Source organism: Parasteatoda tepidariorum, chromosome 3, assembly GCF_982258835.1.
Source record: "Parasteatoda tepidariorum strain Cologne lab strain chromosome 3, Ptep-v5.0, whole genome shotgun sequence".
NCBI classification, from domain to species: Eukaryota; Metazoa; Arthropoda; class Arachnida; order Araneae; family Theridiidae; genus Parasteatoda; species Parasteatoda tepidariorum.
Genome location: NC_141757.1, coordinates 18,925,652 through 18,940,714, shown reverse-complemented (window position 1 = coordinate 18,940,714; position 15,063 = coordinate 18,925,652). Strand labels below are relative to the sequence as shown.

Here is a 15,063-nt window from a genome sequence, read left to right as displayed (position 1 = left end):
ATGATGAACACAAAAAAGAAAATAAAAACATTTTTGACATGTTCATGAAATTATTTATTTTACATTATAGAGAAGTTCAATATCGAAACATTCATTAATATTAACATATCACTTTACATATTCAAAAATTAAAACAAAGTATGCATTTTTAAATATTTAATTTCGTATAAAATGTATAGAATAGTAGTTAAAATAAATACATTTATTACATTTTATTGCTAAAAATGTATATTTTTCCAAACTTTCTTTTGCACATCGGTAGTAGTCTTTGATATTCTACACTGGTAAATATGCTTTTTTATTGAAAAAATTTAAGCATAGGGTTATATTAGTATATTTTGTAGTATTCTTGTTTTAACATCAATGCTAAAGGCACTATTATAATTACTAGAAGAATTCTTTTATATTTTTTTCTTGTACATTGAAAATCTTTACTGCACCCAAAATTTGCATCATTAATCTTCTGAAACCCATTGTCTGATATAACGGAAAGCAATCTGTACAATTTTATTACTTAAATATTATTGTATGGCTTTACAACCTGACTACCACTGATGCCAATGACGAAAATATTGCATGACCAATGAATATCTTATTTGAATCCTTTTTGAATTTTATTTCATTTGAAGAAATACAATGTAATAAGCGCTAAACTAATGTAAAAAGTGCTTGAAAATAAATTTTATCATTTTTTTATCCAAAAATTGAAAGTGATTAAAAAATTATTAAAAATATGTTAAATTATTACACGATCAGAATGATTTTAATTATTATTTTTTTAAAGTTATTTTTATGAGAATGCTCTCCTTTTAATTTATTGCGAAAGAAAATTCTTGAAAGTACCGTACTGTATGGTAATAACACTTCTGGAAAAGAGAAGAAATATATAATTCTGTTTAATAAAACCAAAGTGTATGGTATTGAAACCATTCATTGGGTAATTTTTCCGTTTATATGCGGTATCGGAAATTCTGATTTTTACAATTATATGTAGTTCTTACTACCACTCATTGAGTAAGAAATACAAAACTGAAAGGAAAATTTAAGCAAATAAATGGTTTTTGATAACATGCTCAAAGGTATCGTGAAGTAAGGTAAGGTAACATTATTTGTTTACAAAGGAATTCTTGCAAAATAATTTTAATATCCAAAGTTTTGACACTCGAAAAAAGTGTTCAGCAGGAGTCAAACTGATCCTACCCTTAATACTCCAAGTATTAAACTTTTATTACATTTATAATTAGTTTATAAAAAGTATACCTTTATAGTTCCTCTGTTACATTAAATGATACATCTGTTACATAATAAAGTAATTATTTAGGTTTTATGCATTTAAATATATGTATGGATTCTTATTTAATTATATTTGATAATACTGATTTTTATATAATCATTTGATTAATTATATTTGAAATATACTGATAAATATATCATAAGGTATTGAAAATTAAATTAGCTGCAAAGTACTCTAATTAGTTAGATGCATTATCAAGAAAAAATTGTCTAGCCTTATTATTTATAATACATTCTTATTAACATATACATGAAGTGCAATGAGATTTGAATTTAAAAAATTTTTAGGCGATACTAAAATAGCATAAATAAAAGATATTCCTTCAATAAACTTAAAATTATAATTTAATTTTTTTTACTTAATACTAAGATTGAAGATATTTAATTTAAAGTATTTTGATGTCTGTTATAGCAGATAAATAATAAATTAAACTAAAATTATTGAGTTTATGTATACAGGAAACCGGGACAACTCTTACTGTTTTGTGAATTATGCCAAATAGATTGCTAAGAAATGCAGTTTAATGAATTGAAAATTTATCATAGTTTACATTTAATACACTAAAGAAACATTGGAAAATATAAATATTGAAAACAATTTTCTTAGAAAAAAAATATTGAAAACAAGAAAAGGACATATATACATCACACACATTATTACATATTTTCTAATTGTATCTACATATTCAACAAATATAAAATTATGAAAGATCTAAACTGCTTAATAGCTCAATACTCAAACTAGATCATAATGGTTATAGATATTCCTCTCTTTTAATATATTTATGTATATATATTATATTTAAACATTAATTCTTAGTTTACTTCAAAAGTAGCACACATTTTTGAACAGAACTACCGTCGACTTAGTTTGCCACAGAGCAATTTCTGAAAGGATTTTCGAAAGTCTACATTAAATACAGTGTAGATTACGGGATTCAGTGTGGAATTCATGTACCCAAGCCATGTTATGAAGTTGACCATTAAGTTTGATATTTCGCAATTTTCGCAAAACGGTAAGATGACATACATGAGAAAAAATGGCATCCAGCACAGTACGAATACGCCCATCACTACACCCAGCACCTGAGCTGCCCTTCGTTCCTTTTGTAAGCAAATGCGTTCTTTTTGTTCCATGTAACTCTTCACTGTTACGACCGGTGGTGGGGGTGGCTTTTTGCTGTTTGACTTGCCGTTACCCCCATGATGATTTGAGACATCTTCTTTTAATTCTTGTGGGTCGGAGGACTTTTCTTCCATTTCAATTGATGAAGAGTTGCAGTTGAGGCTCATGTTGTCAATTTTCGCCAGGCATTCTCGACTGGACACATCAGACGATATTGTCTGGAGAGGGGGCATGAGAGTTTTTGATGCAGAAACTTCTGATACTTTATCCTTCTTGAGCATGTTGGCGGCAGTTTTTGCCTTTACGCGTATCCTGTTTCGTGCTGTCTGGAATATTTTTATGTAAACCACAGTCATGATGACAAGGGGTATGAAGAATGAGCCACTTGATGAGTATATGACGTAACCACGATGTGACGTTAAAGTGCAAGGAGTTTGAGACGTGAACACCTCAGGCCAATCATTCCAGCCAATCAGCGGTGGTACAGATATCAAAGTGCTAATGGCCCACACGCCAAATATCATCCAAAGGACTCTTTTTAAAGTTCTTTTTTGGGCATAGTTAATTGGATCGTGAATAGCCCAATATCGATCCAAAGCTATAGCACATAGATTTAAAATAGAGGCCGTGCAACAGAGCACGTCACACGTCAACCACAACTTGCAAATGTGTAGACCGAAGATCCAGTTCTGCATTATGGAATAAGCGACGTTAAAAGGCATTACAAAGACGGCTACCATGATATCCGCTCCAGCTAATGAAACAAGAAAAATATTCTGAACATTTCTCAACGGCTTGTAAGTGAACACGGATAGAATTACTAGAACATTCCCGATCACGGTCCCTATCATGATGACTCCCAAAGCGGCCGCAGTTCCTATGGCATGCATCAGCATGACCTCATCGATCTCACTCGAAGAAATGTTCTCCCTCGTTATCGAGCTCAGACCAGAAACGGTCTCATTCGATAAGTTAGTGAAATTCATTGAGCTGACGTTGATGTAGAGGCTATATTGGGAGATAGCCGTGTCATTGACGGCTTTTTTCTCAAGAGCCAGGTTTATATTATTATCGGGTGCTTCAAAAGCCTGCATGCCAGTCAAGAGCGAGATATCCCAAAAATGTTCTCCCTTCTTTTCAATCTTTATGGGAAATCGAGGAATTCTAGTGGTTCTGGAAACTCATTCATCATCATGAGAAATTCTTTTTTCATACTTGAAGCAGATTTTTTACTCAGAACAGCTTTATCAGTTTCTTCTTCTCCCAACCATATCCTATAAAAATAGAAAAAATAATTTTTTTAAGAAATAGAAAGAAAAGAATATAATAAAAATGCATTCTTTTGAATAATAGTTTTTTTCACATTGCGTTCGGGGAACTTTCCAAAAAATGCGTATAATTTGACTGTCAGAAATTAAATTCGGAAAAAAAAATGGCGAGGTAGATTTTATCAAAGCTGGCACATACTTATCACTAAAAATACAACTGTAATTTAAAAACTTCTTTACGATGAACAACTGTTGTATTGAAAGAAAAGCTATTCATCATCCATGTTTGTGGTAATAACAAATAGCTCGTTTCTTTAAAAAATTAGTATCGCCACCTGTTTTTTTAAGCTTTTGTAAGATCTCCCTAAATTTTGAAAACATATATCGTCATGTATTACCCAATGTATTAAAAATTCATTACATAGAATCTGCTTTCGATATCAAATCTTTATAACGCTTAAAATAACAATTAATTTATTACTTATTACAAATTAAGAACACTGATATATATATATATATATTATCGGCTAAAATGTCAATATAATTGGCATTATTAGAAATAGTACCGTTAGAAATTTTGTATCATCCTGAGCTATAATATTATTCAAATTTAATTTGATTTGTTTTGGTGCTGTATTTAACCATACTATTGTACTTTAAAAGATTACTTTCCTGTTGCTATGATTCAACCTTAATTGATTCAATTTATCCCCTTATTAAGTTGCGTGGTATTATGACTCAGAAAAACGTCATTGTGATTCAACATTAAATTGATTTTGTTTAGAATGTGTAGTCTTTACGCAATACAGTAAAATAAAATTCTTAGCAGCAGAAATTTAAGATAATGAATTAATTATGGATAAGATAATAATTTAGGATAATGAGTTCATTATGGATAAGATAATCATTTTAGGTAATGAATCAAGGCATTTGTTAATTGTAAATTCTGTTGATGAAACATGACCGTGAATGTGATTTCAACATGTGTTACTCATATTTCATTGCCCTTCGAAGCACATAAAAAAATTATCTTGCTCCTTTACGCTAAATAAAGCTATTATAAGTCACGTGTTTTACTTTTTCAATAGTCGCGCATTTCTTATAGAATACACGCCGTAGCAAATCCAGCATCAAATTACGGTATTAAGTATCGGCAATTTGAGTAAATAATTAGAAAATTCATATTACTGTAAAATGCATTTTTACTATAACATATCGCTCATTTGGTGAAACAATGACGTAACTGATAGTTTCTATAATGTATCAGTTACGTCATTGTTTCATCAAATAACCGATATTATACCGTAATTTTTCCAATTATATTTAGTTAATTAAATCGATTCTACGATTATACAGTAAATATTACTGTTAAAAATTACAGTATATCAGGTTTTTTTTGTTCCTGTAAAAATGGATTTTAAAGTGAAAATTACCGACACCATCAGGGTGTGATTACTACCGAGATTTGAGTACAGGCAATCAGTGCCTGAATTAAGATCACTTTCTGTAATGCGCATCTATCAATTGTCGATATCTATCGATAGATGCGCATCACTATCTATAAATGCACTTTTGGAGCATCACCTGTAAAATCCATTTTTTACTGTAAAATATTATACCGTAAATTTTACAGTAATATTTATTCAACTAGAGTGATTTAGTTATTATGCTGTAATTATTACTGTAGAAATTACGGTATACAAGATTTTACGTTCCTTAACATATTACTGGTAAAAATGTATTTTATGGCAAAAAATATTGGCATCATAAGTGTCGTTACTTTTCGCTTGAACATTTCAAATGTGATTGGAAATTTTTTGCTATGCAGGAGAAAAACCATCTCCCGAATTTACCCGTTTAGGAAATACTGCAAAGGATTACTTTAAATTACTTCACTTAGCATTTTACAACAACCATCATTAAATAGCCAATCGCACGTGGATAAAGAAATTCAACTAATTAAACGGATATCATTATTTAGACATGATCAACAACTTTCATTAATTACTCACTAGAATTCGTCTATGCAAAATAACAATAAAATAGTTTATGAAAATAGAATAGTTACAGAAAACACTGAGAATGACCTTAGCTTGTAAATAGCAGGCTAACATTTATATAAAGGAACGAAAATATTAATTTTCACTTTACCAAATTCAATCCACTCTGCGAAAGAAAAATGTGAAATATACTGACAATTGCAGTGTCGGTACTGTAAATGATACTTCATTATTTACCGTAAAAAATCCACACGGGCAAGCCTGCTTGGTGAGACCGAGCAAATTTAAGGCAGAGTGTGCGAATCTTGTTTTTCAGTGACGCCATCTATGGCCAAGAATTCGACTTCTGCCACATCATACGTCACACCAGTTTATAAGGCGGACCCATTCATACATCCATTCATTCATCCACAGATCGTAATTTTTGACCTGAATCAGAGAACGATCGATCTCCAATCCATTACCCCAGAGGTATTGATTTGTTATGGGAACATGGAGGACATTGCGACTCGACAGAAGTTTAACGTGCATTAGTCACCAACTACACGAGGAGTCTTCGGCCGGCGGGGTTCGAACCCACGAACTCTCGGACATGGGCCCAGCGCCCTACCGACCAGGCTAGCCCAGCCTGTGGAAATAACTGTAGATAAAATAGAAAAGTTCGAGTGAATGACCACTTTGTCACCCGTAAGATTCGAATTTGAGACTTAAGCACCTGCTCAGTTTCCATTTCGTCTCTTGCAGTTTTTAAATCCGATAAACAATGTTCTGAAACCAATCGTGGTACCATAATATATGGGAAGAAAGCTACCTTGACATTCTACTGACTGAGATTGATATATCCTGATTTTCCTACATAATTTACTGTAAAAGTTGAATAGTACAGTTGAGACCACATTTTACAAAAATATTAAATTCATTTAATTCATACGTTTCTTGAATTTGACCCTCTACCAGTAATGCGTGCTAATGTGGGTTATATAGTTTTAATTCAATTTCAAAATTTAATCACTTTTACACTTAATACGCTTGAAAATTTAATAAGAAAATAAAAAGAAAAACAGCAGCGGTCACCATAGCAACGCATGCGCATTAATTGTGCTTGAAGACAGTTGAAAAGTGTGATAACGTACAAATAAGTTGCGCACGCCATCAAATCCAAAACAACATCCATTTTGCCAATGGGTAATAATAGATGGAATTTTTGTGAAACTAAATTGCTAGTCATTCCGCATTATTAAAGACTAAACTTCTAAAAGAAAAATTCTTTAAAATAATCCCTAGAAATATTTTATATTTTAAAAACAATATTTTCGAAACTCATAATTACTGCATAAAGGATATTAATAATAATATTTCAAATCAACAAGAGTAACGCTACTGCATTTTGTTATTTTTAAACACCTAAAGCATTTCCTTAAATGGAGATTGTTATTTAAATTTAACCCTGCTTTCTTAAGCGATATTTGAAATAATTTTCGCTTTCCCAGCAAAAGTAATTACAGCGAAATTTTCAAAAGCAATTCACTTAATGTAAAATCAAATTAAGTTAAAAATGATGAAAATGGGAAAATAAATGTTTCTTTTTTAAGAGAAAAAGACTTCCGGGAATGCAATTTGAATGCTTCCGTAAAGTGCAAACCGATGTCACGATAATGATTACGATTTGCGAACAGTGAACTGGAAAACTTTTTTCGTCAAAATTATTTTTTTAATCTTTTTACAACTTTATTTCGACATTAATCGTTTCAAAATGGGACAAATTCTTTTTTAAGAGATCTACTTTAATGTAATTGAAGGCGTCATATGTCATTAGTCAGCGTCAAAAAACTTTCATTTAATGATTAAAAGCTTTTAAAAAACTGTTTTTAAACATCGAGATAGATAGATGTTTAACCCCTTATTTGAAACTGGAGCACTAGTCAAATTTAAAAACTGTGCGACCGAAATTTACTTATTAAGTGTTTTTAATAAAGATAAATCAACACTACAAATTCTAATTGCTCTTTTGATAATTTTCATTAAGAAATGTCTTTTTCAAACTCAGAATTGTTGATATTCAGCAGGAGGAAAACGGAAAGCTCTGAATAGCTTTTGATTTAATGATTACTAGATTTAATGATTGTCTCCTTTTGACTCAATTTTAATGGTTAAAATAGGTGATCTCAAATATGCTAACTAATTTGGTCAAACTATATTTAAGATATGAAAATTTTTATTTCTATTTTATAACCGTCGTTGAACAGCCGACCCAATTTCATGGGTTTACGACTACTTACGTTCAACTCCGTAGCCTTGTAATTTTGAACCAATCCAGAAGACAAGGAAACTCCTGGATCAGTACCCCTAGAGGTATTGATTTGTTGTGGGAGCATGGAGGACTTTGAGACTCGACAGATTTAACGTGCATCAGTCACCATTTACTACACGGGGAGTCTTCGGCCGGCGAGGATCGAACCCACGACCTCTTGTATATGGGCCCAGTGCCCTACCGACCAAGCTATCCCGGCCCTTAAAGATATGAAATTAGACAAAAAACGTACTTTCGCTGAATAAACATACCGTCTTTTCGATGGTTTAGGATTTCTGACCCTCAAAATATTAAAGGCAGCCGCAAACTACGAAATATAGTTTGGTCAGGAGAGCTGTTCAGAGTTTAAATCCTTATATTAGTTTTATTTTTAGAGTATTTCGCCATATCTCAAGAATTTTAATGCGAATCAATTTTTTTTTCATTATCTATCAGATCCCGAGCTAAGGATTTCAGTAAATTAGTCAAAGTCAAAAGTTTATTAGTCAGTAAATTAGTCAAATATCAAAAGTAATCACCAATTTTCAAAACTCTTCGACAAATGCAAATCTTGACAATTTATTATGATTCATTTTTTTCCATAGAAAACTATTTTACGGTAGTTTGTTTTAGGCTTATATTATTTGGACACAATTCTAATTAACTATGTGGCACATCTACCGAAAATTACTGTAATCGAATAAAAAAATAAAAAATACTGATTTGTTTAAAAAAAAATTTTTGACGTAATTTTGAAGATTGAGTTAAATATTTTTCTTTCCAGTGGAAAAAATCATTCGCCAATGCTTCCGCCAAAACAAAATTTTATTAGCTAAATTTAAGATTTTATCGCATTTAGTGAAGTGGCGAAACTGTCGAAACTTTTTTTTTCTGTAGAAAAATACAAAAATATTCTAAATAAATACGTATAACTATCTATTTAGCACTACTTAAGCTCTGAGACTATCTAACAAACTGAATCTAAAATATTTAACGCATAACTAACTATTTAACACTAATTAAATATTAATACTACCTAACAAAATGAATCTAAAATACTTAACGTATAGCAAAGCATTTAAAATTACTTAAATTATTACTTTAGGCAAGGTTAAAAAAAGGTCAAGACTAATGTGTTACCAATTCAGATCGAGAAATTCCATCACTATACCCTAAAAGCATGTTTTGATTCTTAAATTTCTAGATTCTTTTAAGGTTCCGGTAATTAAAAAAAATTCATATTATATCAGCTATTATTTTATAATCGCATTGCTAATAAAAATAAAATCGAAGTGAAATTTTAATCCGACTTGTGTCTTTAGAACTGATGTTTCGTGACTTAGCTTAATGATTACTAAGTCAAAAAAATTAAAAATTACTTTCTGTCAGTACAAAACGTTAAAATTCGTCTTATTTTGTAGTGATCATTAAACTACTAATTTGTATTCATTCTTCGAATATATATTTAAAGAACATAAAAAATACAATAAAATCATGAAAATTTCGAAACAAATAAATACACATTTGAAAAAAGTATTTCAAACTACTGCAATATAATAGATTAGAACTGAATTTTATTAAAATAACAGCAGTTTCTTTCATTATATAGCTTTTAATTAGATATCATAAAATTTAGATTTTATACAAAAATTTAATTGGTTAATTTAAAAACTACCATGTATGTTTGCTGAATTATGCTTATAACATCCGTATGCAACACTTTCTGGTCAATGGAAACAATATAATACAAAAATGTATTATTTCTTCCGATAAAACGCTAGAATTGTTTATTAAGTACCTTTTATCATCTTAATAACTTTTATCAATAATTTTTGAAATTACCTACTTAAAACACATCTTCTCTTAACAAGTTTTCTAAAATTGAATCCAAAAAAATCATAGATATGTAGTAGCACCATTCAATAAAAATAAACGTCATTTTATAAAGAAATAATCCAAGAAAAGAATTCTATAAAGACCATGCTATTACATCAATCCAATTTTCTGTAAGCCCAATTGTGTATTCTCTCGATTTTTGAACATATTGTGAAGCTGTTTAAGGCAATTGTTGAATTTACTCACAAGTTCTAATCTCACTCAGTTTTGACGTCGGGCAAGAAAAGAAGAATAATTTTACTGATCGTGACCTAACTAAAGAGAACAATGAAAGACGAATGAATAGACAGTAATTTAAAAATTTTGTGTTATAGCTTAACTTATGTTTCCCTTAATTAAAATAAATGTAATTATTGAAGATTATTCACAACGGAAATTACTGATTTATACATAATATTGTATTTATTTTAAATATTTAACATTTCTATTAACAACTCTATATTTACCCAAAAATAAGCAACGATTCAGTAAAAAAATCTAAGAAAATTTAAACGAGATAAAAATTTACGACTTGTTGTGTTCTTAGAAAAACAGATTTTGTTCATCATGAGTTTCAAAATTAGTAACAAAATACATCAACAGACGGCATGGTTGGATAGAAGGAACTATAATATTTTTTTCCTACTGCGTATGAGACCATTTTTTCTTAAAATACTTGACCAGGCGATTGTTAATTTTGTCCACAGATTGAGACAAACAATAATTACAAATACTTTTATTATTGTTTTTTAATATTGCTTTCTTTTCGAAGCCTGCGCACTGTAAGGTATTTCAGTAATGCTCCGAGAATCAGCCATTGATTCGATAGAAAAGCCCATTGAACCTACCTGTAATGATCTGTATATATATATATATATATATATATATATATATATATATATATATATATATATATATATATATATATATATATATATATATATATATATATATATATATATATATATATATATATATATACATATAAATATATATTATAAACCTTCAAAACTCAAATCGGGGTAGTACAACCTCTCCATGGGGGTCACAGTATCAGGCGATAAAAAAAAAGATCCTGATTTTAATCCCAATCGACGTCAAAGATCGCCTCTCTTACACTCTCTCTGCTTTGGTGACCACGGACACCAAACACGTAACTTTCTCTCTTCTTGGTAGATGGCAGCACCATACTCTTTATTCTCTTTCTATGCCTCGATTCCTCAAAATAAATCACCTGATTCTCATGCAAAAGCAAAGTATTTTTTACGAGAATAGCGTTAATTTCTGTCAGTGGTCATGCATTTAACGAAAAAATAATTACGAGAAAATCTGTATTTTTACGGTCTTGATAGCTTTAAGAGCATGAAATTATTTTACGCCTAATGGCTAAACTTTTTATCGATTATGAACCTTAATCTATCATTGAAATTTTTAGAGTGTACGAAATAATGAAATAAGTAACTAAATCGTGCATTTATAGCTTTCCTTTTTTCCTTAACTGTTTTTGTTTTTAAATCATCAGTTTTTTCTAGACACTTGATACCATAATTTCGTTCAAGCATTTATGTTAACTTATACTTAAAATCTATATTTTTTAATTATTTTTTTAACTATTTTGGTTTTTTAGTTAAAAAAGGAACTGAAAAATCCAGAGAAATAGAGGATTAAAAATATTTAATTAATAAATGATATTTTTATATAAATTGCTTATACAGCTTAGAAGTAGGAACATTTGTCCAAAACCATTTATTTCAAACAATTGGACTAGTTTGTTTTGAATACTATTATAATTAGCACATTAGATTTTACTATTATGATTAGCACATGCAACACAACGCCTTTGAGACTTTACATGAAACCACTAGAAGCCGTAACTCTTACATAGGCCTCGTTCTACCGCAATAAGCCTGACTTAAAGCTATCTTTGCAACCTTAAATTTAACGTTACTGCAATCTGAATAAAGTAAGTTGAATCATATCGCAGTGCGATTTTATATCCAACTTGCACCTAATTATATGAAGAGCGGAAACACAGTTTAATTTAATATCTTATTAAAGCTTCAGGAAATATACACAGTATCAGATAGTCCACATTATCATAGGAGTTCAGAAAATGTGCATAATATTCTTAATTTAGATCTTATTGATAAAAGCAACCTCTACGGATTTACAATACACACCCCTGATTTTGCAGAAATTTCCTAACAGGAGTCATCTTATTGATCTAAATTCAGTTATTAGTCTTGTTTTCAGCGGAAACAATATTTTTAATAAAGGGAAACAAAATTACACTATTTGTTCATGTTTATAAGGAAAAGTTTGCTTTCATCAAAGGGCTAACCTTAGCCGGGTCACCCTGGGTGGTAGGGCGCTGGACCCATGTCCAAGAGGTCGTGGGTTAGATCCCCGGCTGCCGAAGACTCCCCGTGTAGTACGTGGTGACTGATGCACGTTAAATCTGTCGAGTCTGAAAGTTCTCCATGTTCCCATAACAAATCGTACCTCTGGGGGTACTGAGCCAAGAATTTCCTTGTCTTCTGGATTAGGTTCAAAGTTACAAGGCTACGGAGTTGAACATTAGTAGTCGCAAACCCAAAATTGGGTCTGCTGTTCAACGACTATTTTGAAATAAAATAAAAAAGTGCTAACCTTTAATTGATGTTAGATTAGAGCTTTTCATATTCAAGACATTTACTTGAAAAATTTATTTAAAGTTTTGACAATGTATGAAACTTCAGCATCATTGAAGAGCATTTCTTGTTGGCATTTGCATACGAACTTTTCTCCAAAATCCACAGTTAAGAAATATTTTCGGTTGGATATTTTCGGTACATGGTTTTATTTTAAATAAGAGTCTGAAGATGAATTTTTTTTTGGAATTTTACAAAATGATGTAAGTTGCTAATAAAATATTTCTTACAATAATGCTGCATTACAATTAAATTACATACTTTTCCTCGCTAAATAAGCCTTAAGAATTTAAACTTGATATATTTTACGAAAGCCGATTTCAAATTTACAAATGTCCTATAAACATGTTCCTAAAACATTTAAAAATAGTTAGTAACCTCAATACAAATTATTTAACAGCAAATGTTCGATTTAAAATAAAAGGAATTATTATTATGATATCAAACAAATTTTTCATGTATTTTAATTATTATAGTAAATTTTTTTTGCAAAAAATACACATTATTTCAACGGTCACATTTTATGTGTGAAATCATTTCTAAATTCAGACTGCAAAATCCATTCGCACCATCAAATAGTTTCCTAATTAGCACATAAACAGTAATCCATAAGAACAAATATTTAATATTTATCTGATAAACAAAAGACCAAACCATCAGTTTCGCAAGGAGTTGTGTTCAAACATATGCTTACATTTTACTCATTATTAATTCACCTATGTTCAGTAGAATCAGGGATACTTTAATTTAGTTCTTGAAACTCTCACGATAAATGCAACCTAGAAAGTTCACTGTTTTAATGTGGCATACTAAACCATCATAATTTGGCGGCTGATGCTACATAAATTATATCCTGAGCAGTAAGAAAACTTTCACTCGTTGTACTTTACATGTTTCAGCAAAAGTTTCAAAATCAGCATCATCTGCTTCTCTTACAAGCGTGGAATTTCAAAAGCAGTGAAGGAATCATATTTTAAAAGTTTCTGTCTTAAAATTATCAGGAGTTGGAAGCCTAATATAATCTAAGGAATGTGAGATTTGTTGCGGTAAGATGATGTATAAATCATTTGGCCATGGTATCCTAATATGGCATAAGGGCATGTTTTCTGTTTCTGTCGATTCGGAAATCTAGAAAAACTGCATAATTTGAAATAGCAGTTCAAAGCAATTTAAAAAGTATTTCATTGTTTGGGTTTTGCAAACATTGCTGTACTCATGCTACAAATACCGTTTTAACTTCCTGTTGCTTGAATGTAAGTCATTATGTATAATTTTTTAACATAGACTCAATTAAAATTTTGGATAGTTCATTTGTAGTATTCATTTGTAGTACCTATGAAATATTTATGATTGTATTCAATAACAGCTGATAAACATCTTTGAGTAATGATGTAAACTATCAGAACTTCAGAAAAAAATTTCAGAAATTTTGTGTAATTAAGAAAACAGTTTTATGATATTTTGTTCCAATTGCAACTAAGTATACTCCAAATTTGAATTAAATTGGCTATTCGTTTTTTTTGTCGCAACTTACAATCAAAGCATTGCTGGCATTAAATGTCAAGTCAAGCATTGTGTAAGTTCCTCTTTGTCTTGTTATCATTAAATCATGAGTTTCACGAGGACCGATACCGCGCATCCTCGGTCCCACCACAGGCTAATTAGAGTGGTCTCCCTCCCACTTACGGACAGCAGTCAATGATGCTTGACTACAGGATACCATGTCTTGCGATCAGTCCTCTGTGGAATGGAGCGCACAAGCCTGCCTGTTTTTGTGTAGTTACATATAAGATAACCGGCAGAGTTTTAAAGCCCTAACATATTGAAAAAAATATTTGCAATTCAAGTATCTGTTTAATGCCACTTTGATAATTCATCCTCTTAAAGAATTAAAATTTGACAGGCATGCTAATGCAATTTAAAAAAAAATCAATTACTGTACGGATAATCCTTTTGAAATAATTAAATTTTCGATCAAAATATAAACGAAAAGGTTCACAGGAAGTTTTTATTATTTTTTAACCTTGTAAATATTTTCCACAAACATGCTGAGCTAAAATTAAATTCCAAAACCATGTCTTCCTGTTTTAGTCTTAAAAGTAAAGCAAACACAACCTACGTACAAAATGCGGGGGAGGGGGGAAATCCACAAGAAACGCCCACCAAATTATTTGATCCTTATGTTTGTTGCAATTTAACAATATTCCGCGGAAAAAAATAAATTTCAATTTTAAGGAAATCTAATAAATATATCTTCTTATTTTTGCTGCGAATTCCTTCGTATATAAGGAAACTCTTTGTTGCTAAGTGACGTCAGGAGTTGACGTCACAAATCGAAAACCGCTGCTGAAATATTAAAAAGTGTTCTTTTAATTTTCCTTTCTTTTCCTTCATATTATAGTATTTTCCTATTAGCAATGTAACTTTTTAAAAATTTATTACTTTGCATTTAAGTAAAGAAATAATGTCAAGCATAAAACATGAAAGTGGTATTAATTATTCATTTTCAATATTATGCCAG

The 15,063-nt window shown here is 30.3% G+C and overlaps 1 protein-coding gene across 1 annotated transcript in view; it reads right to left on the bottom strand.

Moving 5' to 3' along the window:
• Positions 1 to 694: 694 nt before the first annotated feature.
• LOC107447296 (putative G protein-coupled receptor No18) overlaps positions 695 to 15,063 on the bottom strand; it is a 135,475-nt gene continuing 121,106 nt past the window's right edge. The window contains exon 4 of the mRNA XM_016062169.4: positions 695 to 3,693. Coding sequence (XP_015917655.2) covers positions 2,149 to 3,513 — 1,365 coding nt within the window. The 5' untranslated portion in view covers positions 3,514 to 3,693 and the 3' untranslated portion in view covers positions 695 to 2,148. The remainder of the gene's footprint in view (positions 3,694 to 15,063) is intronic.